This window comes from Varanus komodoensis, unplaced genomic scaffold (genome assembly GCF_004798865.1).
Source record: "Varanus komodoensis strain SLA01 unplaced genomic scaffold, ASM479886v1 scaffold22, whole genome shotgun sequence".
Lineage (NCBI taxonomy): Eukaryota > Metazoa > Chordata > Lepidosauria > Squamata > Varanidae > Varanus > Varanus komodoensis.
The window spans coordinates 11,994,090-12,021,845 of record NW_025335606.1 but is presented as its reverse complement, the minus strand read 5'-3'; the positions used below and the strand labels follow the sequence as shown (position 1 = coordinate 12,021,845).

Below are 27,756 nucleotides of genomic sequence, written 5' to 3'. Positions count from 1 at the left end.
ATAAGGCAGCTCATCCCCTTTGCTAAATCCAGGAATGCTGACAATTGTCAAAACCTGGGCTCTCTTCTAAAATGGGTTTTTTTCTAAGGATAAAGGGGCTTGCGTGTTCTTTGTCAGGGCCATATACAGCCAAGAGATCTATATAAGTTCATGTCTAAAGCCCCCTCCATTGGGGGAAAAGTGGTCTGGGGTGGGATGACATGGTTTGGTGCCCATGGTGGGTCGTCATGTGGAAACCAGGTCAAAGTGTATGTTGGAGCTTTCCAAAAAGACTGCCAAACCGCCAAGTATTTGCCAAATATTGTTTTTCCAAAGCTGAGAAAAGCTGTTGTGGTACTTGAGCTCCATCTGATGCCGGTCGCTTATCTGGAATACATGATGTATGGTGGTGAGAGGACTTAACCAGCTCTTGACTTTTCTGCCCATTATTTGACTCTGCCAAAACAACATTTCTCTTTACTATTGTCAGCAAATGGTAAAAGGGCACACTTACTTTTAGATGCATGTGAATGTATAGCCTGTGATATTGTATTATTTACATTAATTATTTAAGAAAATTTGAGAAAGGAGTGTGCCAGTAGATTCTAGCGGGGACTCTCTAATCTGGACAAATTAATTTAAAATTGGTTGCTTTTCTGAAGAATATGTTTTAGTTATGGCTGTTGCATTAGTTGAGAACTAGAAGGTCCAATTAGTCATTTCTTATGTCTTCTGGGAAAGGCTTTGTGCTGCTACAATGAGATGGCAGGTTGGAAGAGCTGCGAGTTCTGATCTGCCATCTTTCTCTTACTTTGCTGCATCATCATCATCATCTTAACTGCAGCAGGATCTCCAGGAGGGCATTTGTGCAGCTTATGTAAACAGCCGGGCATCTAGTACAGGGGCCAGGCATGGTCCCTCTCGGGTGTTTACAGCTTTCATTCATGCTGTCTCTGGAGTGAGAGGTGCTTCCACCTCCCTTTGAGCAACCGGGCAATCTGCTGCAGGAGCAAGTGATGTGAGGGCAGGCAAGATGGTCAAGGGTCAGAGATCTGGGAGGGTGGAGAGAAGGCCCCTCTGTCTGTTCTTCTCCTACTCCATTTCCCTTCTCTTGGGTCCATCTTCCCCGTAACTCAGTGTCTTCCAAAAGCTTTTTAAAAATTCACCTCTTTCTCTCCCTCACTTTCTTCTTGTGTTTTCTTGTAGATGGGTCTGGATACATCTTACTGGACGTTCGTTAATGCCTTCTCAATATTTGGGAGTATTGCACTTTACTTCGGTATAACGTTTGATCTGCATAGTTCTGGGATACATGTCCTTTTCCCGGCAGCCTTTCAGTTTACAGGTGAGTTCTGATTCTTTATTTCAAGCTGCAGTACTACTACTAAGTATCTAAAAATGTTGTGTTAAGCAAATTTTTAAGAAACAAATGTGAATAGCTTGAGCTTGTGGAGAGAAGCTGTAAGATTCCAGATGTAAGGTGGCAGTGTTGAGCCTGAATCCCAAATTCTGTTTTGGAGAAGTGCTGGCAGGGGTGCTAAATGCAAAACAGAATGGGGCCAAAGTAAAAAAGATCCTGCAACCTTTTAGAAAAATATGCAAAAGCTAGGAAACCTCCAAACAACTGGGAAAGCTGGGAGGTTTGGGGAAAAGGGCTTGGCCACCCAGAAACCTGGATTAAGACCCATAGGAAAACCTGGTTTGGCCTGTGAACCTGCGGTTCTGCACCCCAGATACAAGCAAACCATATATTTGCTGCACAATGTACTGAATTCTCTGTACCACTGATATTGCTGAACTGACAGCATATCAAAGGCCTATCAGAGGCCATAAAAATACAGCTGAATGTTGGGGATATATATTAACAAGTTCAAATGGTTTATTAGGATGCCCAGATGTTGTGAACTTCATTCCATTTTCATTCTGTCATCCATCCATTAACTGGATCAGATTTTGCAAAAAGCACATCATTAGTGAATTCATGGTTGCACAAATTTACAATCTGAAAAATCCGTCCTGCTAATTTTTGCAAATCCTCCCAAAATGCTTATCTTCACACTGTAGCCTGTGAGGGAAAGCACGTTCTTGGTCAGTAAAACTTGCAAAGATTGTGTCCTTAGTCAGTATTTTTACCCTGACCATTGTACATCACAACCATGCTTGCTTTTTGTGAAATAGCACTGGCTTCGGGGAACATGATAAAAATAGCAGAATGCAATTTTCCCTGGTCTCGTTCGCAGGCACTGCTCCAAATGCACTTCGGCAGCCTTATACCTGGCTGACAATAATATTATCCGTGGCGTTTTGCTTGCTGCCTGTGATTGCACTTCGTTTCTTGACAATGACCATTTGGCCCACAGAGAATGAAAAGGTATGTAGAAAAGACAGATCCAGAATGTGTTACAGAAGAGGCGTGTGTTTTTCATGTTTGCCATAGTTACAAAAGCTGCTCTCTTGCCCTTGACAGGGAACCTCCTGGCAATGCCTGATCCCACCTGTGGCCAGGAAGGTTTTGTTTCTCCCTAATTCATAGCCAAAGAACCTGACTTACCTCCCAGTCTCTTTCTTCTGCCGGTACAGGAATTTAGAAACACTCACTTCCAGTTCTGATCATCACATCATGTGGACCAAACAAACAGTGGCTCAAAATATGGGTTATGAAACTGGATTGTGAAACTGGATCAATGAAGCACAGTTAATAAGTTTAAACACAGTTTAGGTTTGGTCAGTGCACCAAAGTGGGGCTAATCTGAAATGGAAGTGAAGGCTTCTAATTTCACTGGAGCTAAAGTGAAATAGAAGACAGCTGCCTCTTCTGCTTCTAGCTTGATAAACCTTAGTACCTATGTACAGCCACTGCAGCATTTTTCATAGGTTACCTACTCCCATGTGTAGCTTTCAAAAGCTCACAGAAGAGTTTTGCTTAGCCTTTTAACATGCAACTTTTTTTGTTTTGCTATTTTGTGGATATTTATGCACTAAAGCTAATTTCCCAAACCTCTCTGTTTTTTCTTTCCTGGAAAGAAGCTGGGGCAGGGACTGAGCGTGGAAGTGAATTCATGGTCATTAAAAGCATGATATCAGATGAATGGAATTCAGCCTGGCTTGTTCCAGGCTATGGAAACACGGGACAGATAGGCTTCAGTACTCGATAACCAGGAAACAAAGAACGGCATAACTACTTCCGTCAACCCAAGACACAGCTTGAGGTTACGTTTTCTGCTGCTGTAGCCGCAGTGATGCTTCATGTCAAAATTCCTTTGAAAAGGTGTTTTACATGCAGTTTGTCATACTGCATGGTTGGGAAAAAAAAAACAGGCTGAAAACAATTATTGATATGAAGTACCTGGCTGAAAAAGTAGGAAAAAATGAGGCAAGGAAGGTTCCTCATGAGTAAAACATAGTAATTCATCACCATAAAACACTCACAACTTAAAGGTGGCTCACAACTTAAAGCATATTTCAGGTGCTCAAAGGACTTTGCTTATGTTCTAGCCTGTGAGCCTCTCTCTAATCCTTAATTTTAATCAATAGCGCATCTTTCTCATTTATAGATTCAGAAGAATCGCAAAAAGTACAAAGCTGAAGAAGAGAAGTGGCAGCGAAGGCCGAGTGTCTTCCGTCGTGGGATATCCGGCCGCCGCTCCGCTTACGCCTTCTCTCATCAGCGTGGCTACGCAGACTTGATTGCTTCTGGTCGGATCATTCGTAAAAGACGAGGGTCTTTAAGCGCAGTGCTTGGCAGCAAACTGGCAGAAGTTAGACAAGCCGAAGAAAGCAGCTGATGACTTCCCAAGTCCTATGCGGAGCAGGATTTTTTTTTTCAGCAGTTGCACAAAGTTTTTTAATTTTTTATTTGATTTTTTACAAAAGACTCAGGAATCCTTTTCTAAAAAATATGTGCAAGGTTGGAAGAGCCCCATGCTTGGGAGTATTGAACTGAAGAACTGCATGGTGTTTTGAAATCTTGATTCGTATATAAATACTTGTTCCGTGTGAAATTGAAGGATATAAATAATCCATGGACTTAAAACACTACAGTTGTAAGGTTTTTCTTAAAACTGCACTTAGAATTTTAAGTCTTTTTTATTGCAACCATTAAATACATTTTTACTGACCTCAACACCAAAGATGAACAGCTGAGAAGCAAAACAGTTATTATTCCATTAATTTATTCAGCTGTAATGGTGACTTTAAGATAACCAAAGATTTTTTGCCTTTTCTGTTAGCATGGCGTACTGCAGTATGGTTGTGTAATTTTCAGAGATTTGGGCAAGGAAAGGTAAATAATAGCAAAGTTATTAATTGAATTTACCTCTCTCTAGAGACATCAGGTTCCATCCAAGAATCTTTGCCATAAGGATTCATGGACCTTCTTTGGGGCCAAGAGTTAAGTAGCAACAGGAAATGGTGGGTTTTGGCTTTTGCCTGGCAACACATTTTACACCACAGTCTTTTTGTGGTCCTTGAATGTATTCAAGAAAAAGTGAAGAGGTAATACATCAGTGAAAGGTTTATTTTTGGCATAGTTTCTGAGGAGGGGGATGCGTTGATTTCCTACTTCTGTAGTCTTTATCATGGTAGCTTACAATTTAATAGGGGTGATTCTCATGCAGCATGTTTCGTACATGGGAATTATTTTGTGTGGACACCATCATCCTTCGAAAGTGCATACACTGTCCACCCCATGGAGGAATGGCAAAACAGGTATGCAAGGTTCTTCACACACGGTAATCTGTACATGCATAAGTGAGATCCAAGTCATGTGTGAAGCAGACTAAACTGAACAAAATTATTTTTCATTGGGTGATGGTTCAGATTTAGGATGAGTCAAATTCACTATGTTTTAATAGTAAAAATAGCTCTGTGTTTTGTTTTTGAAGCATACCTCTTCACAGGTTTTGTGTTGGGACATATAAATGGTTTACATTTCAAAAAGTGTCAGCAAACACCAATTTATCTTGCTGAATATTAATGATATTGTTCCTCAGTTTTGGAGGTAAACTATGTAAGTTGGTATTTCTGTTAGGAACAATTGCATTTGCTGTGTTGGAGCACAAACTTTGTGCATCTGAGACTGCAGATTCAATTCTTGGGTATTGGAAAAATTCCTATCTGCCAGGATAGATGAGCTGATGGCCTGATTCCGTATAAATCAGCTTCTGCGTTCCTACAATTATTATTTAATGTGGAAAAGTTTACACCTTTTCTTTTCAGTAAATGTAGAAGATTTTGTTCCACTTCAAGGAATGATTTCTCTCTTTTAAAGACAAGGAAGTGCTCGGCCACATGTTTCAGGCATTGAATCTGGGTGCAATATTTACAAATATAATGTGATGATTGAAATGGATGCTTTTCATACTTTTATCTGAATTATGGAGTGTAAATATGCTATTTGTTAAAAGATCTGAACTATCATATGTAAATATTTTATTTGTTAAAAATTGTGTATATATCAAATACTAACTTTTAAAGTTTGATCAATGTGGACCCATAATTTCATTAGTTTGAATGTTTTCATTTGTGTGTGTTAAGTAACAACAGACCCATCAATTGGACAGGGGACTCGCCCCGTGCCATATTAACAAGTCTTCCAGATTTACTCCATCGTGTCACAGGAGTGTCTATGGCCTTTGAAGGGAAATTCCAAACAATTCTGGATGCTTGTCCTGGAACCATGGGATTGTTTTCACCACCACTTACAAGTGAAATGTTTCTCTGATGGCTGCTAAAGAGCAACATCTCAGAGAGCTTTTTGCCAGGCTGGAGAAATAATCTTCCTGCAGAAATACGGCTTTTTGCCTTCCCCCAACCACCCTAGACATTGCTTAGGCCTTTTATAAGAATCCTTGCTGCTGGACAAGAAAACTAAGCACAGATGCATGACAAGACCATTGCCCCGATGCTCCTATACTAATTTCCATGCTCAACATGCATGCTACTCTTTTCTGATGCCATGAAAAACATGTTTAAATGCTTTTCACTAGTTTGTAAATGTTAACCAAGTAGGCTTTAGGGACACAATACATCCCATCATTAATCTCTGAAATTGATGGGGATTTGATTGTAAAGCATTTTGATTCCAGTGCTTTCAGTGGGATTTAATTGTGTCTGATAGTCACTTGCTTGCATCAAGTGTGTTTAAAAACTACTTGAGACTTATGCAGTTTTCTAGACTCACGCAGTCATGTCACTGTAAGGTATGAGGGCCTCATCAATTTGATCTTTGTGAGAAGACAAGACTCGATTGTGGAACAAAGAAGTGAAAAACAGGCTGTGCAAGAAAAGATACAAGGTAGCGTGTAACACTACCTTCTACATCAGTGTCTCGCGGAAGGACTGACTAGCAGTCTGGCTTGGACAATGTGCCACAAGTCAAGCCAACGGTGGAGCCCGGTAAAGGCACTTAAGTAGCTCCACTGTATGTAGGCGCTCCTTTGCTTCTAGCCCAGAGTATGGCCTGGACCTTTGGAGCAGAATAGGGTCCAAAGGCACTTAAGGCCTGCACCATGTTAAAACTAAGCAGTTCTGGGGCTGGCCTGAGCCTACAGGGGACTCCCCCTGCCCCCAGAACCATTTATTTGTTTATTTATTTAAAACTTTTGTCCTATTATCAAAGTCTCTGGACAGTTTAACAATACAAAATGTTTTTTAAAAATAATTCAAACATGACATCCTGAAATTTAGTTAATGAACCACAATCAGAACAACCAGGTCTTAAAACATTGGAAAAATAAAAAGGTTTTGGCCTGGTGCCAAAATGAATAAAGTGATGGCACTATGTGAACCTCTCTGAGGAGTGAATCCCATAATCGGGGTGCCACTGCAGAGAAGGCCCTTCTCTGGGTAGTTACCCTCCTAATCTTCAGGGAGGGCACCTGGAGAAGAGCGTCTGCTCCAGGTCTTAAGGGGCAGGCAGACACATGTGGAAGGAGATGCTCCTTCAGGTAACCAGGCCCATGTAGCCACCTTGAGTTCCACAATATGAGAAAGGTGGGACATAGATAGTCTTTTGGGCCAGGGAGCCAGCAAGAAAGGCAGTAAGGCCAGAGCAGACCTGTCCCATAACATTGTCATTCATGTTGTTGGTGGCTAGCCATGTCATAACGAAGCCCGTATTACTCCCTGCTCCTTTTTCCATTTTCTAAAGAACATTGGACTGAGAAGAAGCTAGAAATCTAACTTCTTATGGATTTTTAAGGGAATGAAGTTTTATACTTTTGCCACTAGAGGTCGCCACTGCCCTGACTTTAAACGGGTAAGAGCGTAAGAACACACAGGTGTTGGTTTCTGTAATCTCAAAATACTTTTCTGGTAATAGAAGAGAGAAAAATAGCTTTTTTGTGTACGTGCTGCCTTCTCCTTAAGGGACACTGCTTCTGCTAAAAAGATCCCAGAAGGGCTGTGCTAGCAACAAATGAATAAAGACATGTGGGAGTTTCATGATTCAGGATGTGAAGGACATCTTATTTTCCAAAATCCTTTACCCTGAGCATGCTTAAAATAATAATTATTTTGAGGGTTTGCATTTTCCTAGCAGATGCCAGAAAATGTGGTGCCAATGTACTATCTTATGAAATTTATTCAGTGTTTTAAAATGCATGCTCTCCTGCCAGTGAGTTTGCGAACAGTTTGATTCACTTAGCTCAAGAGAAGTTCGCTGATTTTTGCAAGACAATAACCACGGTGGCAACAGCTTCCAGCAGTGCTGCTGCTACATATAATCAATAAGGACACATGGGCCTGGGGCAGAGTGCTTTACGAATCAAAAACCACACAGGCTTCCCCACCACTTAGGAACTAAATTTGGACAATGTAGAGAGAGGCCCTGGCTGCCTTCTTGATGTTTTGGACTTCAGCTCCCATAAGCTCCATCCAGCAGAGCTAATGGTCAAGAGTAATGGGAGTTGTAGTACCCCTCCCCTAACAAGAAATTGAAAGGCACCCTAGAGTAGTAAAAGAGCAGGGAGAATTCAGACTATTAATATTATTTCATTTCTATACAACCTCAACCTCTCTGGGCAGTTTACAAAGTCCATAAAAACAGATGCTAAAAGTACAATAAAAAATCAGAAAAAACACAAGTGTAAAACAGCTAAGACAGGAAAAACAAAAAAGAGTGACTCAGCAAAAACACCTGATTTCTCAAGCCACTGGGTGGCCAAGGAAGCCTTTAAAAGGCTCAGAAAAGAGGGCTGTGTGAAGCAGGCACTGAAATTCAGGTTCAGCATCAGCTGGGCTGCAGTGGGGAGGTAATTCCACAGATAGGGGGCCACCACTGAGAAAGCCCTTCCCTTTCTTGCTGCCATTCCTTGGAAGTCAGCACTTGGGGCAAGGCCCGAGAAGGTGCGTATGGTGTCCAGGTAGATCATGGTTGGGAGAGGCCTGCTTAGTAAGAACTGGCATTAAACACATTCCTGTACTGTAGTTCTTCCTGCTTAGTTGGAAGACGTGCCTTTTGGAGACCAAGCAAACATTTAGCAGCCATTTGGTCCTAGCAACGGGGAATGTGGGGCCCTGTGGAAGGTACTGGGCTGCAGCCCCCACTGGGCCTAACCAATCCAGAAACATCCACAGGGACACAGATTCTCTGTCCCTGATCCAAAGGAACTGGAAGTGAACCCAGACCTTTGACTTATAAAATTCCGTAGGATTCAGCCAGTGCATGCTTCTGCTGCTTGGCCGACACAACCACACACAATTGCCTTGTCTCCTTAAAGGCAAGGAAACACCAGCAGAAGTTGGCTGCTTTCCCCGAGAAAAGGCACAGACACTGCCTTGCCCTTGATGTGAAAGAAAGGGGGACTCATAGCAAGGATGCACCTAAGTGGAAGAAGCACTTGCTTTGGACTTCCACTGTTTTTGAATATCAATTATGCTAACATTGAGAAGGCACCTAAAGTGTTCTAAGTGCGGTACAGATCTCAGAAAATAAGCCAGACACTGCCAGGCTAAAGGCTCATATTCTAACAGACGCAACACTAAAGGACCAACTAATGGGGAGGGCAGAGGAAAGCAAGCACAATTCCCAGTACAGTGGTACCTCGGCTCACGAACGCCTCAGTTCACAACCAAATCAGGTAGCGAACAGAAATTTCATAAAAATTTTGCCGCAGGTCACGAACTCTGCATCGGGTGATGATTGCGAGCACGTCCGCCTTCCCTGCACGCGTGATTGTGGTCATGCTGGGGGCGGGGGGAGATGGCCGCGATTGCGCCCGTATTCCCTGCCCGAGCGCGCCCATCTCCCCCCACCCCCCTGCACGATCACTGTGTGTGTGTGTGGGGGGGGGGGGGAGATGGCCGTGATCTTTGTTGTTCTTTGTCACTTTGCTCCAAATTTTTGTGAGTCAAAAAAATTACTGCAGAATGGATTAGCCTTATTTACATTGACCCTTATGGGGAAATTTGACTTGGCTCACAACCAGTAAGATGGAGGAGGAGAATGATGTAAGCTGCCTTGAGCCCTTTGTAGGAAAAAGGCAGGATATAAACCTAAATAAATAAATCAATAAATTTAGGTCATGACCAGAGTCCTGGAATGGATTGAGTTTGTGAGCCAAGGTACCACTGTATTCTCCAAGAAGCAGAGCTAGCTGGGTCAGAGGGTGGCCAAATGCTGCTACCTCGCCCTGAAACTTACCCAGTTTCAGTGCCCTCCAGATGGGTTGGACTACAACTCCCAGCATGCCTGGCAGGGGATATAAGGAGTTGTAGCCCAACACTGCTGGGCAGCAGCAGGTTGAACAGGCCTCCCACTCAGCCGTAAACCCGGCTTGACCCCAATCAGCCTCCAGTTCGAGGAGCAGGATCGCACCTCTAAACAACAGATGGAAGGAGACAAATCACGGGCGGGGTTAAGGGCAGCCCTCCAGGGCTGGAGCGCCGCGCTTGGGGAGGCCTTTTGCCCCCTGGTTGGTATTAGGAGAAACCCCAGAGGGCTAGAGCCCCTAACCTTTCATTTGCAGCCCTGCATCTCAGGGAGGCCGCCTGCCCGGGCACCCTGCTATTCCGTGGGCATCTGCCCGCCGGAATAAAGGTCCGGGGGCCCTGAGGATCTCTGTGGCACCCCATCCCCTGGACTGACCGACTTTTTGCCAGCATGTGCGTCGGCTTCTCTTTCCTCTGTCCGAGGGGTGTCTTAATTAAAGTACCCTCCTTTCCTCTGGCCGTACATGTCTGTTTGCAAACAGGGGTATTCCTAGGAGGTATGCTCTTTGAAAGAGACCCACGCACACAGAATTTAGAGCACACGTGCAATGCTTTTGCTTTTTCTGTCAGGGCTGCCCGAGCCCTGGATCTTTCCTAGACGGAGCCAAGCCCGCCGAAAGAAAGAAATCGTTGCAGCGGCGGGAGGAGCTCCCGCCTCCGCTCTCTCTTTGCAAGGCGCGCCGCTTCTGACGACGCTTCTCCCCGCCCCGCAAGCTGCGCGCACAGTGGGTGGGACGGGCTGCCATGCCCGACCGGCAGCGAGGCTCGCTTTGCGGCGGCGTGACGCCTGATGCAATCTGCTTGCCGGGAGGCGCAATCGCCGGGAGCCGAGCAAAGGGAAAGCAAAAGCGGCAGCGGCGGCTGGCCTTCCTCGCCGGCCCCCCTTGGCAAGGAGCAGCGATGTCTGCGGTGATCATCGAGAAGGCCGGGCAGCTGGCGCTGGGTGAGCTGCGGGGGCGAGCGGCGCCTGCGGGGGGCAGCTGGGCTCGCTCCCGGTGAGGTCGGAGCCGAGGGCTTTAGGCTGCTGCTGAATGGGGCGAGGAATGGACGGATTGTGCCCGCTGTTCCATGCGCTTCGCCCCCTTTTCTTCTGCAGTGTAACGAATGGGGGTGGATGGAGCAAGGCTGTCGTTGCACGGCCTGAATCAAAGGCGTAATTCTGTTCATGTTCCCGGCGAGGGGGGGGGGGGAGGCCTACACCTCCCAGCATGCCACAGCCAGCAGTGCTTAGCTGGGGCATGCTAGGAGTTGTAGCCCTCCCCCCCCCATCTAAACCTGCCCAGGATTCCTATCAGATTCCAGAGCCGTATATACACCATCCCGTTTAACTACATGCTTTCCGTTTAACTGTCAAACTGCTGTGCCCTCCCGCTTCCGTTAACGATAGAAGCAGATCGATAGTTCAGGATTAATTTGCCACCCAAATCGCCCTCCATCTCCAAGAGAACCCCTGGTGCAGCTGCTTGGAGCGCGGTGCTGTTGCGAGGGGAGGCGGTGTGGCCTGGGGAGCACTGCGGCCCAGGCTTCCTTTTCCTCACTTCCCTGTTCCTTCCCACCCAGAAATCCGTGCAAGAGGGCCTCTGCGTTCCTGCTTGCTTCTTGCAATCAGCGGCTCTCAGGAAAATGACCGCTAGCGACGAGTTTAGAAATGCGGCGGGATTTCTCGGCTCCTTTCTGATGAGGGTGGAAATGGAACTCACATCCTGGCTGCCATATGTTGATGCATCTAGATATTTATCAGTTTCATCCCCTTTCCAGTGGCCAGGTGGTAACACCACCCACATAGAAAAGACAGTGGCATTGGCAGGTTTGGGGGAGCACAGAGGGTTGGAAAAGTACAAACAAGTGTTTAGGGGGAAAAGAGTTCTAATTGTGGGACACCAGGGCATCATCTGGCAGCTCAAGGACAAAGGAGTCTGGTGGCTGCAGAAAGCCAGCTGTGTTGAGAGGAGAGAGAAGGAGGCTGGAATCCTAACAGCAGCACTCCGCGCTGCAAGATTTTGTTGCAGTTGTACTTGTCATTCCATTGATGTATGGTTTTTTGCTGATGGGGCCTGCGCAGCCACCCCTGGCCCTCTAGTGCAGCACAGGAAAGGACCAGAGAGCCTGTGGCCCACCAGACCTGGTTGTTGGACTTTTAATTCCCATCAGCCCTGGCCAGCGTGGCCCATGATCTAAATTCCTGGTTTAAACCCAAGCTCGTGGCTTCATTCATTTCTGCTGTTTGTAGCAGCCCCGTGACAAAGTCCTCTGGGCTACTTGTTGAGCAAAACAATCATACTTTTAAAAAATCATGAAAGAATATAATACATCAAGTAACACCCCCCCCCCATTAAGATGAAAACACATTAGTTAAGTGTAGGGAGTTGTGGAATTCAAGAACAACCAACACTTCCAGGGATAAGCAGCATAGAGAGAATAATGCTGTGGTCCTTGGGCAAGCATACTAGCCTGTAATCCTCCCAATTTATCCCATTTTCCCACCAAGCACAGGACTGTACAAGAGGCCTAGGTATTTTGACTCATGCCAAGAAGCTGCACAATTATAACTGACCAAGCTGATTAGACACAACGCACTAATAAAGTCCAGCAACATGTTGGGTATGTTAAATTTGCGTTGGTGGGATACAATATGGAACGGCCTTCCTAAGATGCTTCCTCCTCCTTGATAGATGCCTATATATTTGCAAGCAAAGTGAACATTTATTTTGCACTCATAATATTGCAATCTTCCATCTAGACAGAAGTCAGCTCCATAGAATTCAATTAGCTTAATCCCAGACAGGGACTTGGGCTTAATCCTGCCTTGTGCAGGAAGTTAGGATTCAGACATGCCAGCAAGCCATGGTTAAGAAAGCTTAACTCTGGTTTGGAGCAGCCCTTTATTGGGCTGCAGTGCCCATCGTTCCATTGCCCTCATTGGCTGGCAGTGATGGGGACTGTGGTTGGAAGAGTGTATACATGTGAACATGCCTGTGATGTATATACAATAAAGACTGACGTCTCTGTGCCTGTACAGGAGAGGTCTATGTCTCTGATCGAGAAGGACGTGATGATACAGGAGACGGCACACAGGAGAAGCCTTTCAAAACTGTCTTGCAGGTACTTTTCATTGGTAAATGCTACAGTAAAATAATGCCTCTGCCTGATTGGTTCATTCGTTTATTAGTTTTAATCACATGCTTCAAGTACGATTTTTTCCCCCAATGTGGCTTACAACATTTGAAAGAAATGCAGTGCCAGTAGCAGGCAAGACGCCGAACTGGCATGAGAATGAGAAGTCAGCCTGGCCATCAGGTTCACAAACAAAACAGTGCAAGATGTAGAAGTTTAAAAGGAAGAGAAAAGGAAAAGTAGAGGAGAGAGATCACTTTGACATTGCCAGAATGAGGAAAGTTAATTGTTAACTGGCATTTGCTTTCTGTTTGGTCCAGGCTGATCGTCTTTTCTAGTTGATGTCCTTGGGGGAGGTGAAGTGAAAATGAAGGCGGGGAAACCCACCCAGCTGAAAAGATATAAAATACTGTGCACTTAGTTGCCTTTTCCTTTTACAAATAAAACTTTTTTTTTTTTTTTTGCTTTTAAGGCTTTTATAGCTGCTGGAAAGGAACCATTTCCCACCATCTATGTGGACTCACAAAAAGAAAACCAGGTGGAGTAAAATTCATTAATGCTTTTATCTTTTCCACGATTCAGTGATTTATTCTGACTTTCAGGTAGATTTGACAATGACGAAAGAACATGCTTCTGGGTGGCATTATGTAATGCATATATGGAATTGACTCAATGTAATGATGGCCACCAATTTAGATTTTTTTTTATAAAGGGGACCAGACCCAATTCATGGACAACCTGCCTTTTCAATAGTTATTACTAGAGAGGGACAACATGAGCGGCAGCAAAACGCTGGAGTCTGGAATCTTCCTGTGTTTTGACATGTCAGTTGATCATTCCAGCCCTCTAGAATATTTCACACACACCCAGTTCCCCCTCCACTAAGAGTTGTCCTGTTTTTTTTTGGGGGGGGGGGGTAGACTTCTGCAAACTATAGTTTCTCCCAAGCCTTTTCTTTTGCTTTCATGGTGCTGTTTTGGTGACAACTCTCAGCACACACAAAATGTTGGAAATACAGGCTACTGGTATCCTCTACGGTCAGAAGCAGAGTGCAGTTGAATACTGTCTGCAGGGAAGCAGCGGTGGAAGAGGGCTTTCTGGTTTTCCGGGGATCTAGTTACAAACAGTGTTGATCAGTCAGAGCTTGTAGTTTATGCTAATCATCATCAGAAAGCAAACCTCTCACTTATCTTCTTGCCGTCTGCCTAGAGATGGGAAACAATTTCCAAGACTCAGTTCAAGAACGTCAGGAAATTGTGGCAGAGGGAGCAACAGAAAAGCGAAGCCAGAGAAAAGAAGGAGGTAGGTTGGGAAACATCATTTCCACTTCTTTGTGCCAACCTGAAGCCAAGGTAGAGCATGTGCAGTCATCCTGAGAGAAACAGAGAAGGAGATGGGGGGAAATTGTCTGCCCATCTGCCCTAGGCTGTTCAGATGAGCAGAGCTTCGACTCTGGACCTTCTCAAGGCTGAGTCACACGTGCGTTTCTTCTTTGATAACTATGGCATTGAATGGTGTCATGGGTGGCGTCACTGATGGGACGGTATACAAAAGTTTTGAATGAATGAATGAAAATGGCCCCAGCAGGCGAGACGCAAGATGCTAGAAAGAGCGTCCATTCTGTCCTCGATAGAGCGAATTAGTGTATGGACTTGCAGGTCAGGGATGGATGTTTATGTGAACCCATTGCTCTATCCACTATGCTCCTTTAGCACTCTTGCTTTTCCAGTGAGTGGTCCAGGAGGCGTGTGTTCCTAAGCTCTTGCTGAATCTGTTCCCTGCTGCCGTGCCATTGTCTTCCACAGCCCATCTGTCAGTTTTCCATAGCCCCTGGAATTCTTGCCAACCTTGTGCTTGCCGTGCAGCGTCAGCATCCACCTTCCCAGTGGAGGTATTGCTCTCCATGGGTGGGCCTCAGAGCAGAATCAAGGGCCACTCCACCAACAACTATGATCTGGGAGCTTGGAAGGTCAACGTGGCCTAGTATAGGAGTGGCCGTCCAGGTGATGCCAGGCCGCAGCTCCGGTCAGCTCTTGCCAGCATAGCTAGTGGTGATGGAGGATGAGAATTACATTCTAACAACATCTGGAAGGCTGCATGTTTCCCACCTCTGGCATGGTAGACAGAAGACTCATCATCATCATTTTCAACTTACATTCCTCTATACTAGTCCAAAGACTCTCCAGTGGATTACAGTATGACATAAAATAACAATATTTCATAAAATAACAATAATTAAAAACGACCTACAATAAAACAGAGAAATACACAACCGAGGTCAGATATCAGTGACTTAAAATATATTAAAGTTAAAAACAGTATAAATAATATTCAAGTATAAAATCAATTATTAAAATGTCTGGAGAAGATGATTGTTGGTGCCAAAAAGATTCTAAAGATGGCTCCAGGCAAACTACTTTTGGAAGGCCATTCCATAAATGGGGGGCAGCCATGAGAAGGACCTTCTTCTATTTGCCATCCTCTTTGCTTCCTTAAAGGATGGCTGTCTCAGAAGGGCCTCCTCACCAGCTCTTACGGACCAGGTAGCTATATATGGGAGCAGCCAGTCCTTCAGATATCCTGGTCCCGAGCTGTTTATTTTAATAGCCTAGCACTCCTATGCTGCTAGGGTATTTCTGGGTTTCTCAGTTTTTTATGAGTTGATTACCAAAATTGCTCACAATTTGAAGGAGAACATGTCAGCATCCCAGGACTATTCCGTGACCTTAACTTAAACAAAGAAGCTTTAAAGGGAGATTCCCACAGGGGCTGCTGAATAATGCCTTACCAAGAGGCTCATGTTCAAATCTTCACTTAGTTGTAAAACTCTATGGGAAGTGTTGGACTGGTCACACTTGCATCATATACTGGATGATTTCCCAGCTTTTGAATAGTTCATTCCCCATTTTCAGATGCTGAAATGCTCTTGCTAGGGCTTAGTTATTGCTGGTAAGAGCAATACCCGCCTGGCCTCTGACTCCACCCACCACTGGGAATTTTTTTAGCCTGCAATTCAGTCCTTTGGCTGAAAGTCTCCTCATGCCTGCAGGATATTTTACCAAGTTGCCAAAGAGCAAACTGATGATCTAACAGGACCGTAGCTGCTTTAGATACATTTGGGCTCTTTCCCATGTTATATACCGGCAGCCCCTGGGTTAGGAATGAATTCTGTTCCTGAGAAAACAGAAATTTGTCTTTAAGTCAGACTGGTATGTAAGTCAGACCATCTCCACATTCATGGGAGTTAGGGGTGCAGGAACCCACAAAAGTGGAAAAACTGCAAATATCTCTAGCCCCTGCCTCCCCCAACTCACCAGTACCTCCTCTTGCAGCGAGGAAAGGCTGGACAGATTTCCCTCTCTGGATGGGCAGGGCAGGAAGTCCTGCTTTGGAAGCCTCCCTTTTTCCCTTTCACTTCCTCTTTCTCTGTGGTGCTCTTTGGAGCGCCCCCCCCCATGTTTCCTCTCTCTCTCTCTATGGTGGTGATGATACAGTCACTCCAACAATAACTCGTACAAATTATTAGACTTTATGGCAGTTCATGAGTATGGGTTGTTCGTAACTCAGGGATTGCCTGCATTTGTAATGAAAGTTTGCGCATATATGTAGGGATACAATGCGTTTTGGTGCCATCCAGCACCAATGTAAGAAAGGTAGACAGAAATCTTAGCAGCCAGATGTTTAGTGAATTTGGGTTGCCTTCTGTCTTACATTTTGATCTTCAGAATCACGCTTCATACATGAGGGTTAGAAGCCTTTTCCAGAAAATGTTCTGCATTGGACAGAGCCTGGACTTCAGAGACGCTTTGCAGCTAGCATGTTAGAGCAATCCATCTCACATTTTGTACTCAATGTGGAGCAGGAGTGCTTCTTCCAGCTCTGCAATTTCCCCAAATGTGGGAAACTCAGCTGCATAATTTGTGGTAGTGGGGGACTGCGTTTGCGCTTTCGACATGCGCATGGTGGACATGTTGTGAGTGGAGCTGGCTGGTGCCGGAGGTCAGACTAGATGGCCCGGGAGACCCCTTCTGACTTGCTCTGTTCCTGTGTTTCCCAGCCATGCTGCTTGAGCTCCTTTTAAGTGGCTGAAACCTGGACTCTTTCATATGCAGTGCAGCTAGATTAACCTGCCCTCAGCAATAATTCCATTTTCATTTATTTCTTGTATTATATTTCCATGGTTCTCAGTAGCCAAGCTTTTGGATGGTTTACAAAGATCAAACCCTTAAAAATACATTATTAAAAACCATATGCTTATAGCAGACAGAAAGACATTCATACATCTGTAAAATCAAGGCCCAATTAAAAACGTACTATAATCAACATCCGATGGCTTCCTCTGAGTGCAAAATCCAAGGGAAACTTGGAGGGCGGCAACTGAGGGGAGGGCCATCTCCTTGGTAGCCCCACAGCTGTGGAATGATCACTCCACTGAGGTCTGCCTGGAGCCCAGCTTGTCATCCTTTCAGCACCAGATTAATATAGATTTCTTTGTTGAGGCTTTTAACATAATTTAAAATAATTAAGGATGATCTAATGCCTTGTAAAAGGCACCTATGTCTGGTGTGTTTATTCTGTATAATACTGCTTCACTGCTCAATTGGTTAAAAATTTTAAAGTAGTTTTAACTTCATATCATGCAAAACTTATGGTTGTGTGTATCATAGTCCAATTTTGCAAACCACCCAGTAACCTTCCCTTTTAGGCACTTACAGAAGTTAAATACATATGCAGATTAAATGCCTGAGATAAGCAGTACCAGTCCATATTTTGTTAAAAGTTAATGTCAAGACGCCTATGGGTTTTAATGTTCTAGTGAGCATTCCCCTATAACTTGCACTGTGATCAATCACTCCATCCCTGGGTTGTTCCCTGTGATGTGTGAACCAGGAACCATGGCTTATGGGAGAGAACCTTTAATTCCTCTGTGCAGACAGAGCCCATGATTCCAGGTTGCACAGCACATGCTTTTATACAAGGTAGAATACAGGTAAACCAGTTTCTTACATTCCGTTTTAATTTACTTTGTCTTCTTCAAACACTTCACATGGCTGTGAGTGTTTACATTGTTTTTATAGTATAGTTCAGTAATGGCAAAAGTTTTAGAGACCGAGTGCCCAAACTGTAACCCAGAACCGACTTATTTATCACAAACTGCCAACACTAAAAGAAACCTGAAAACTGTGGTTTTACTTTAGAAAAAACAACCCACAGCGAGTCCAACCATACCCTTCGCAGCGGATTGATTGGCAGTGAAAACTCTCAGAAGACATGCGGCTAATGAGTCATGGCTCGTTACGTCATTGCCTGGCGCGACTACTATTTTCCGAGCATGTACATGGCCCCTATGTGCGCTGTTATCAACTGCTGGGCTGCTGGGGCGATACGGGCATGACTTGGCTCAAGAGCGGAAAGAGAAGTCTCTGTGTGCCCGTTGTGGCAGGCGTGCCAGAGGATAATCACCACTGACCTAACCCTACCCTGCTGCCCACCCCTAACCCTAATACAGCCATAAAGTTCCAGTGCAAAGAGGGTGATTTTAAAAAGAGTTCCTTGACTGGCTTACTCTGCACCGCTCAACATTTCTACCCATTCTACGCGCATACCAACCATCGAAATCATTCCCGGGCACCTCGTTTTTCTAACCCTACTCTGGTGCCCATCCCTAACCCTAATCCAAGCATGAAGTTCCAGTGCAAAGAGGGTGATTTTAAAAAGCGTTCCTTGAGTAGCTTTTTCTGCACTGCCCAATATTTCTGCCCATTCTACATGCATGCCAACCATCGATATCGTTCCCAGGCACCTCGTTTTTCTAACCCTAACCCTACACTGGTGCCCACCCCTAACCCTAATACAGGGATAAATTTCCTGTACAAAGAGTGTGATTTTAAAAAGCGTTCCTTGAGTGGCTTTTTCTGCACCGCTCAACGTTTCCCCGCATTCTAAACACATTCCAACCATCAAAACCATGCTAGGGCACCTAGTTTTTCCAAGCCTAACCCTACCCTGCTGCCCACCCCTAACCCTAATACAGGGATAAAGTTCCAGTGCAAATAGGGTGATTTTAAAAAGCGTTCCTTGAGTGGCTTTTTCTGCTCCGCTCAACGTTTCTGCCCATGCTAAACACATTCCAACCATCCAAATCATTCCGGAGCACCTCGTTTTTCTAACCCTAACCCTACCTTGGTACCCACCCCTAACCTAATACAGGTATAAAGTTCCTATTAAAAGATGGAGATTTTAAAAAGCGTTCCTTGAATGGCTTTTTCTGCACTGCTCAACGTTTCTGCGCATGCTAAACACATTCCAACCATCCAAATCCCTCCGGGGCACCTCGTTTTTCTAACCCTAACCCTACCCTGGTGCCCACCCCTAGCCCTAATGCAGGCATAAAGTTCCCATTAAAAGAAGGAGATTTTAAAAAGCGTTCCTTGAGTGACTTGTTCTGCACTGCTCAACATTTCTGTCCATTCTACATGCATACCAACCATCAAAATTTCCGCAGGGCACCTCGTTCTTCTAACCCTAACTCTACCCTGGTGCCCACACCTAACCCTAATACAGGGCTGAAATGCCAGTGAAAAAATGATGATTTTGAAAAAGACTTTCTTTAGTTGCTTTTTCTGCACATCTCATTTCTGCCCATTCTAAGCACCTTCCAACTATCAAAATTCTTCCTGGCCACCTTGTTTTTCTAACCCTCACCCTTCCCTGCTTCCCACCACTTACCCTTTTATCGGGCTATAGTAACAGTGAGAGTATGGTGATTTTAAAAAGCATTCCTTGAGTGGCTTTTTCTGCACCGCTCATTTTTTCTTCCCATTCTAAACACATTCCAACCATCGAAATCATGCTTGGACTGCTTCTTTTTCTAACCCTAACCATACCCTGGTGCACATCCCTAACCCCAATACAGGGCTAAAGTTCTAGTGAAAACCGGGTGATTTTAAAAAGCCTTCCTTGAGCAGCTTTTTCTGCAAATCTGAAAATTTTTGCCCATTTTAACGAGAATAAAACCTTAAAACTGAGGTCTTAGTTTAGAAAAAAAACACCTTGAAGCCCGTCCCAGCCATCTGTATTTGTGTATGCTTAGATTGGGGGAAAGAGAGGGAGGGAGGGATAATGATCTTTGGCAGTGCATTTACCGGCCATGTGACAGCGCATACGTGTCGCGGCTAATGAGTCGTGGCTTTTGACGTCATCACCTGGTGCCGCTTCTCTTTCCTGACCGTGCGCATTTCCCATTTGTGCGCTCTTATCGCATGCTCCGCTGTTTGGGCGAAGCTGCTGCGCCTTGTCTTGCCTGCCGACACACAGGGCTCTGCGTTCCTGCTGTGGCACACATGCCGTAGGTTCACCGCCACTGGTATAGTTTAACTATTTTGTATTGTAACTTTATTTTTTATTGGCTTGTATTTTATAGTTTTCTGTGTAATATCCCACAGGCAGAAGACCTGTTGCGCCGTGAAAAGAACTTGGAGGAAGCTAAGAAGATTGTCATTAAAGAAGATCCTAATCTCCCAGCAGCCAAATGTGTGAGTGAACATCCTAAACTTCACCCGGCTGTTTTTAGAAGTGTTGGAGCAAAAGGGGTTGTGTGTAGGAATATTCATCTTCCGGGCGGAATGGCGAGTGGTGGCCAGGTGACCTTTCAGAGCAGATTTGGGGTCACTGGGTCTGTAGTATGTGAAGCAACTGGCGGCATGTCCTGTTGCTGGTGCTGAGATAGGCCAGCTTCCAGATGTTGCCTGCCTAAAGCTTCTGCAAGCCCTAGCAAGTACAGATAATACTGAGGTGTTGATGGACCAGTAATCCCGCAACATCTAGAGGACTACACATCCCTCATCCCTGTTCTAGTACATTTCAGACTCTGTAGTTTTCTTTGTTACAAACGCAACTCTTTCGAAACATAAACTGAATTTGAAAGCCTTACCCTGATAGACAAGCGACCGGATTCAAGCTTGTGGTCACCAGTAAAGTTTGTGGTCCACTTCATTCCTCGTCTGACTCTGAAAGAGGGAGAGAAATGTTCCATGGATTGTGTGGCTGGTGGGTTCCAGCCCAGTCCTAGGCATGTTCATTCAGAATTTGCTCCTTCTGTGCAGAGGGTTTTTCTGCTGAATAGCAAGGCAGCTGCAGCCCTGCGAGTGTTTGCTGTGTCCCATGACTGTGCATGTGAACCTTTCGATGATTGACCAAGCGTATCTTGGCCATTTCGTTTTTGCAGATATTTTGGTGAGGGAGTGGGTTGGTTTGAGAGTGGACTATTATCCCGATTTTTGTTGCAGCTACTGCCATGTTGAAACAGAGATGATCGTTGCCCCATACCCATCGCAGCAAGCGGAGTAGAATTCACAGGGACTCCTTTCCTGGTCCTCTCCTACTGCCATGTTGCAATTTTAGTCTCCAGACAATTCTATTTAAATGATGGTTTAAATGGTTTTATTATTAAATGAATGTTGCTTTTATCGCTTTTATTGTTTTCTTGGTGCTATTTCATGGATTTTTCTGTATTGTTTGGAATCTTTTAATTTGTTGTTGGATGTAATGTAAGCTGCCCAGAGAGCCTCATGGCTTTGGGTGCAACATATAAGTGAAATAAATAAATATCTTGCAGAAATGTAGATCAATTGAGGTGTGTGAGGAATCCAATAGGGGATGAAAATCCAGTGGATTTTAGTGATTTGGTCTCCCAGGTTCTGGTTTGTTAGGCCTGTGAACTGTTGCTGTCTTGTCATGGTGAGTTGAACTGGCTCATGGATTTCCATCTCTAAAATCGATGGCAATTTGCATATTGTTTTAAACACCGATGGAATCGGTGCATGTAATCTTCTAGAAACATGTGGTTCTGCAGTAATTTGCTCAGAATCAGCCAAATTGCACAAATTGTGGAAATGGGCTGATTCTGCACATACTACGACAGCCACAAGGTATTCAGACTTTTTTGGCACAAGTTTCATGGGCAGTTAAAAATGCACAGATCATAGCCCACCTGAGGGATGGTCTGTAAAAGAAAGCGAACTTGACCCCTGCTCTGCCATGGAGTTGTGCCCCATTGTGGGTTGAATATGTGTTCTACTACCCTGTTTTGTTTTGTTTTTAAGAAAGAGATATATTTTACTTGCAGTGCAGCGTCTAATATGTTGCAGTACCATGGTATTTGAGATTTTTCAAAGTGCGTTCCATAATACTGGGGGTGTGGGTGTGTGACCAACAAAAATGAAAGCAACCTTATGTTATTTAGTACCAAAATATTTCCAGCCTTTTGAATTATATTCAGAAGATGCTTGCACAGGATCTGTAAGCCAGCCTTCCCTGACCTGATCTTTTCCAGATGGGCTTGGCTTTAGTTTCCATATCTCACTTGACTGGGGAGGATGGAAACTGCAGCCTGAGACTTCTGGAAAACATCCGCTTTGGGGAAGCATGAACAGAAAAAAAAAATAGTCACCTGCAAAAAGAGCCACTTTAGTATGCCTGATTTGATATTAAGTGCCTGGGCAGTGTTTCTCGATTCCCATAATTTCAGAACAAATAAAGCTTACCTGGGTGCTTTGTTACAGGTGAAAATCCGTGCCCTTGCAGACCACAGAGGAGAGAGAGTAAAGGTTTTTGGCTGGGTTCACAGACTGCGTAGACAAGGTAAGTGCCCCATTAAAGAATGCTCCCACGTTTGTAGGAGAAGCAACCCTGAAGGGTGCTCAGGAACTGTGCCCTTTGCAAGAAGAGTAGACATTGAGTGAGCTCTGTCCCCTTTCTCTTCCACCTCAGTAGGTGGAGGGTCTGGGTGGAAATCTCAGCTAAGCCACAAGGCACCACCTGGGGTTGGATCACTTCCAAACACCTGGAATAGGTCACATGTGGGAAAAGCCTTTGGGCATCGGCAGCCGCCGTCTGGCAGTTCAGGCTACATGTTGTCTCAAGGCCTGAGGACTCGGACTGGGTCCTGGTGTGGCCACAGGAGATTCCCCAGGGTGGCTGTGCTCCCTCGCCTGCACTGGCCACAGCGGCCCGCTCTGCAGAGCTTTAGGTCTGAGTCTGTCCCACCTTTACCTAAAGATGGTGAGGATGGCACCTGAGCTCCTGTGCATACGGGAGCTCCACCACAGGGGCACCACCCTTCCCTCACAACAAGGAATTTACAGGTAATTAAATGACCTGTATGTGTCATCTGCCCTTCAAAATTTCCAAAGGCAAATGGCCACGAACAATTCAGTGCAAAATGCTTAACGCATCAGAATTGATACATCCGTTGGCAATCTCGCAGCCTCGTTATACAGTGAATACACTGGAATAACAGTTCCAGGGTTCTGTAGGGAAAATCAGTTTAAGTTAGAAGAATGACCCAATTAACATTCCCCAACATGGCATCCTCCAGATATGTGGGACTGCAGCCCATATCATTCCCAGCCAGTGTGGCCTTCACCCTTTTCTGTTGACTGTCCCAGCAGCCTTTTGCTCACAAAATCGTGTCTTGTTCACCGTAAAATGGGTGGTCTTTGAGTTGGGGCTGGGCCCTCCGGATATTTTGGCCAACAGCTTTCCTTATCCCTAGCCAGCATAGCCAGAGACAAAGGATCTTGGATCTTAGAGGCATAAACATCTAGGGAGCCATGATTTTTCCATCCTCGCCTTTAAGATGTAGGACTTCCTCTTTTAAAGTACGTACCTCCATGTCCAGGTCTTCCCTCTGTTTATTACAAAATGTTTTGGGGATAAGGGAAGCTTGTCAACAAAAGGGAATTGAAATCCTGAAACTAATCACTTCTTTTTTTAACTAGGGAAAAACTTGATGTTTATTGTGTTACGGGATGGCACAGGCTTCCTTCAGTGTGTTTTGTCTGATGAGCTGGTAAGCTACTTTCCCTGTCCCCTTGAAGTTCACACTATACACAAACATCCAGCTCTCATGCTTTTAATTCTCAAATCCTGGAGTCACTTTATAACAAAGGAAACCACAGAGATTTGAATCTATCCGTTTCAGTAGATGCATATGAAGTGTGTGTGCATATGGGGGTGGGGAGAGGGGGAGAGAGAGATTGAGAGAACTGATTTCAGCAAAAGCAGACCAGTTAGTCAAAAAAGTGTCCATTGGCAAGCATACATTACTCATTCAAATGCTGAATGTGCTGTAGGGTCTTCAGTCCGTTGTATCATTATAGCCACATTTCCTCTTCTCTGCTCTTGAACTGTTATAATATTTATTTATTTATTGCTTTTATAGACCATCCCATTACTATCGTCTCGAGATGGTTTACAGCAAGTACAGGTTAAAAATGGCACTGCATCCAGCAGTTCACAGTAAAATCACAATTAAAACCAATTAAACATTAAAATAAAGGGAGAATAAAAAGGGTTTTGCCTGGCGCTAAAAAGAAAACGAGTGTTGGTGCTAAACGAACCTCTCTGGGGAGCATATTCTACAATCAGGGCACCACCACAGAGATAATAATAAAAGTAGGTTTTTAAAAAAGAGAAAAAACACAGGTGGGAGGGAGGGGAAGAGACTGAGCAGACTAATAATCAGGATTGACAGTCCACCATGGGCTTCACTTACTTTCAAGGGGCTGTTGTGTCCCACGGACACCAGTTTTGCCTGAGGCCTAGCCTGCCATACCTTGTCATGTGAACCCTTAGAGAACCCTTATATAACCCGTAGCTTGTAATAGGATTGGATGTCTCTGGGTGCCATGCAGAAATGAACCTGCAGCAGCCTATGGTGGCTTGTGAACCGGCCTATTGAGAGGAAGTTTGGGTAGGTGGCATCCTCTTGGTTACCTGCTGTTCCACACAGATCCAGCAGGGGGTTCAGGTCTTACAAGCTAGTGGCAATTGAGAACTGCCATGGTGCCCACTCAGAGTGCTGGACTGGGCTGGCTGTGGGGCTGAGCAGTGCAGCTTTCAGCACCTGCATAGCCTACACCTTGTGTAAATTTGCTTTCTTTCTGTCGACTGAGGCTGCCCCACCTCTAGCTTCTCTCCTGCCCACATCTTGGCTAGCTACTTCTTCCTAGAGGCTGGAATTGTACTCAGGGGTGCTTGATAGGAATACCTTTGCAAGCCCTTACCTGGCTGGGACCCTCAGATACTGTTCATTATTAGCTGGCAGGCCAATGTTCAGGGACGATGAGAGTTGTAATCCTTCCATGTCTGTCCTATGAACCCGTCTGGTGTTTCATCTTTCTCCTGTCCTTTTTTTTTTTAATTTTTATTTTTTGGTCTTAAATATTTTTGGACCTATGGGCACATTTGGGAATTTGAGAAACTGCTGTGGGCACCACCGCAAAATGGTGGATTATCACTTTGGCACGTACCTGTCACATCTCTGTATCTTATTCAGCAAATAGATTTGATTCATGGCTATTGGATGTCCAGAAATCTCTTTAATAAGGGATTGTCTAATTTGGGTAGTCACTGGAGGTGTGGTACAGCTAATGTTTCTTTTACATAATTCCCAATAAGTTGCCTCTTTTGGGGAGCAGATTATTTCATAGATTTTGTATTGGGAAAGGCTTTAATATTTGCTGACATTTACTTTTAAGTCATTTGCCTACTTCCTGTAAATTAACACATGCCCTTGATTCTGCGCCCTTTTGAAAGCCCGATAACTACAAAACTGGAAAGAAAACACTCACCACCTATAACGCAATGGAGTGAGGACCTCACAATACTTTCAATATTTAGGTGGGAGGCCGCATTAACCAAAGTGGACCAAATATTCAAATGGATACTTATTCACATATTTCCTCTGCTTTTGTTAAAACCTGTGTGGAATCGCTAGCAGTGCTGTGCGTCTCATGCAGGTGCATGCATGTGCATCAATGGAGGAAGAAGTCCAGCAGCTCCATGCTGGGCCCCCTGTCCAGGTGCTGAGCTGGGATTCCCTCTTGTGTGTGGTGGAAGTCTTAGGGTTGCAAAATGCAAAGCCTCTCCTCATTTACTCCTCAGTAGTGTGGCTGCGGGGAAGAGCAGCGTGGGGGAACATGTGGCATTTCTGCTTGCGGGTGGGCTGTACCTCTTGGCACTTGTGATAGAGCATCATTTCAGGGGTAGCAGGCCTGCCTTAGCCTGAGGGAAAAATTAATTTTGGAGAAGCTCTTGGGAACCATGGGGAGTAGTGTTGAGGGCAGATGCAAAAGTGGCAGGACCAGAAATGCTGAAATGGCCACATGTTGTAGCTCTTACCAGGCCATAGGAGAGACATTTCGCCTTTTAAAATGGCGGGTGGGGGCTGTGTCAAAGCCAGGGAAGGACCCAGCTGGTCGGGGGAAAGGGGCAGGATGCGGGAAGGGGGCATCTGGTGAACCCCAGAGGCCTGCCCGTCCAAGTTTCCCTGCATGAAACAGTTCCTTGGGAAGGACCAGGTGATGTGTTTCTTCTGTCCTCGTGTAAAGTCTGAGGCAAAAGCTCAAACCACCAGGCCGCATCTTCTCCTGTTTCTCCTCTTCAGTGTCAGTGTTACAACAGCATGATCCTCTCCACGGAGAGCACCGTTGCCGTCTACGGAACCCTCAGCCTTGTTCCTGAAGGCAAGCAGGTGAGTGCATTTGACCTGCTGGCTCTCGCTCAGGCCACTTGCCCAAACTGCCCATTTTTAGCCTCCTTTTCTCTGCTTGGAAACTCTGCTCTCAAAAAGGGTTTCATGATCTCTCTTTGAGGCCCTGGCCGAACTCTGAAAGATGAGGCAAGCTGCCTCTCTTGGCAGAAGGCCAGACAGGGTCCCCTGAAATGCGAACATTTCTCTGGGGTTTCTTAAAAGAGGGAGGAGCACTCAGTTACGTGATTTCTCCCACCTGTGGCTTGCAGGTGTGCAGCCCACCAAGCTCTGGAGCACACGGTTCTGCTGGCCTAGCAGCTCTGCTTGCATTGATGCAGAGAGGGGAACACAGGTAGTCCTGCCGTTCTCTTGGGTCCATCTCCACTGGGAAGCCAGACGTGCAGTCTGTGTGCCAGGAGCCACTGCTGTCGCCCTCTGCAAGCTGCACGCTTGCTGTTCACCTGTTAATGCTCCAGATCGCACAACTGCCTCCCTTCCATGCAATCCGGAACATCCATCTGGTTAACTTCACATAGGGAACATTCTAAGTGAAGAGCAAATGAGGCCTGCCTGCAATGAAATAGGGCAGTCTTCACTGGCCCCCATCCAGGACTCTGCCCTCTCCCATTTTCCTTTCTGATCTCTGGAGAGGATGCATTGTAGGTGCAAGGTGGCAGCTGCAACACTCCTGCAGCCCCTGCTGAAGTTGTGGCAGCTGCGGAAGAAGTTGGGTGTGGGGCCATTCTCACCAGAAGCCTCCCTGGCCTGGCTCTTGTGCATCGCTGGCACTTCCTTAGCTGAGCACTCACCATCTGGACACTGGAGAGCCAGTGTGGTAGAGTGGTTAGAGTGTTGGACTGGGACATGGAAGATCTGGGTTCTTCTCCGCTTGGCCAGTGACTTGGACCAGTCAATGGCTCTCAGCTTTACCTGCCTCCCAGAGCTGTTGTGAGGATCCGGTGGAGAGGAGGAAGTGGGCCCTGCAAGCTACTTTGGGTTGCTTGCAAGAAGCTGAAAGGCACGATATAAATACAAAGATAAATAAATGCAATTCAAGTGCATGTTGATCTTATGATACATAAACATTAGTTTTAAATTGCCAGAAAGAATCTGTTCTGCATCCCCATTAAAGCATTTACAGTTTCAGTGAATGATGGTTTGAGGTAGTTTTTGGCTGTTTTAAGAGGATGCATTTTCATTATCAAACCAGCAGAGGGAGATCTTTGAGCACCTAGTGAAGGACTATTAATCCACATAAGTAAAATAGCCTGGTCTTGTGGCAGCTTCCATGTTTTTGCTTTAGCTTGGATCCAAAGAGTGTGGTAGCATAATGGAGTATTTTTATGAGACATCTTTTAAAGCTTTTCTTTTCTGACTCATTGTTCATTTTGACATTCTACTGAAACACCTGAACA

At 45.2% G+C, this 27,756-nt stretch overlaps 2 protein-coding genes across 2 annotated transcripts in view; both read left to right on the top strand.

Moving 5' to 3' along the window:
- Positions 1-5,428, top strand: part of ATP8B1 (ATPase phospholipid transporting 8B1) — a 73,297-nt gene extending 67,869 nt beyond the window's left edge. Inside the window, exons 26-28 of the mRNA XM_044431531.1 lie at positions 1,186-1,324; positions 2,220-2,350; positions 3,534-5,428. Of these exons, the coding sequence (XP_044287466.1) occupies positions 1,186-1,324; positions 2,220-2,350; positions 3,534-3,764 (501 nt within the window). The 3' untranslated portion in view covers positions 3,765-5,428. The remainder of the gene's footprint in view (positions 1-1,185; positions 1,325-2,219; positions 2,351-3,533) is intronic.
- A 4,987-nt stretch (positions 5,429-10,415) lies between these two features.
- NARS1 (asparaginyl-tRNA synthetase 1) overlaps positions 10,416-27,756 on the top strand; it is a 30,413-nt gene continuing 13,072 nt past the window's right edge. Inside the window, exons 1-8 of the mRNA XM_044431310.1 lie at positions 10,416-10,633; positions 12,710-12,792; positions 13,277-13,342; positions 14,014-14,106; positions 20,250-20,339; positions 22,368-22,446; positions 23,586-23,656; positions 26,255-26,341. Coding sequence (XP_044287245.1) covers positions 10,435-10,633; positions 12,710-12,792; positions 13,277-13,342; positions 14,014-14,106; positions 20,250-20,339; positions 22,368-22,446; positions 23,586-23,656; positions 26,255-26,341 — 768 coding nt within the window. The 5' untranslated portion in view covers positions 10,416-10,434. The remainder of the gene's footprint in view (positions 10,634-12,709; positions 12,793-13,276; positions 13,343-14,013; positions 14,107-20,249; positions 20,340-22,367; positions 22,447-23,585; positions 23,657-26,254; positions 26,342-27,756) is intronic.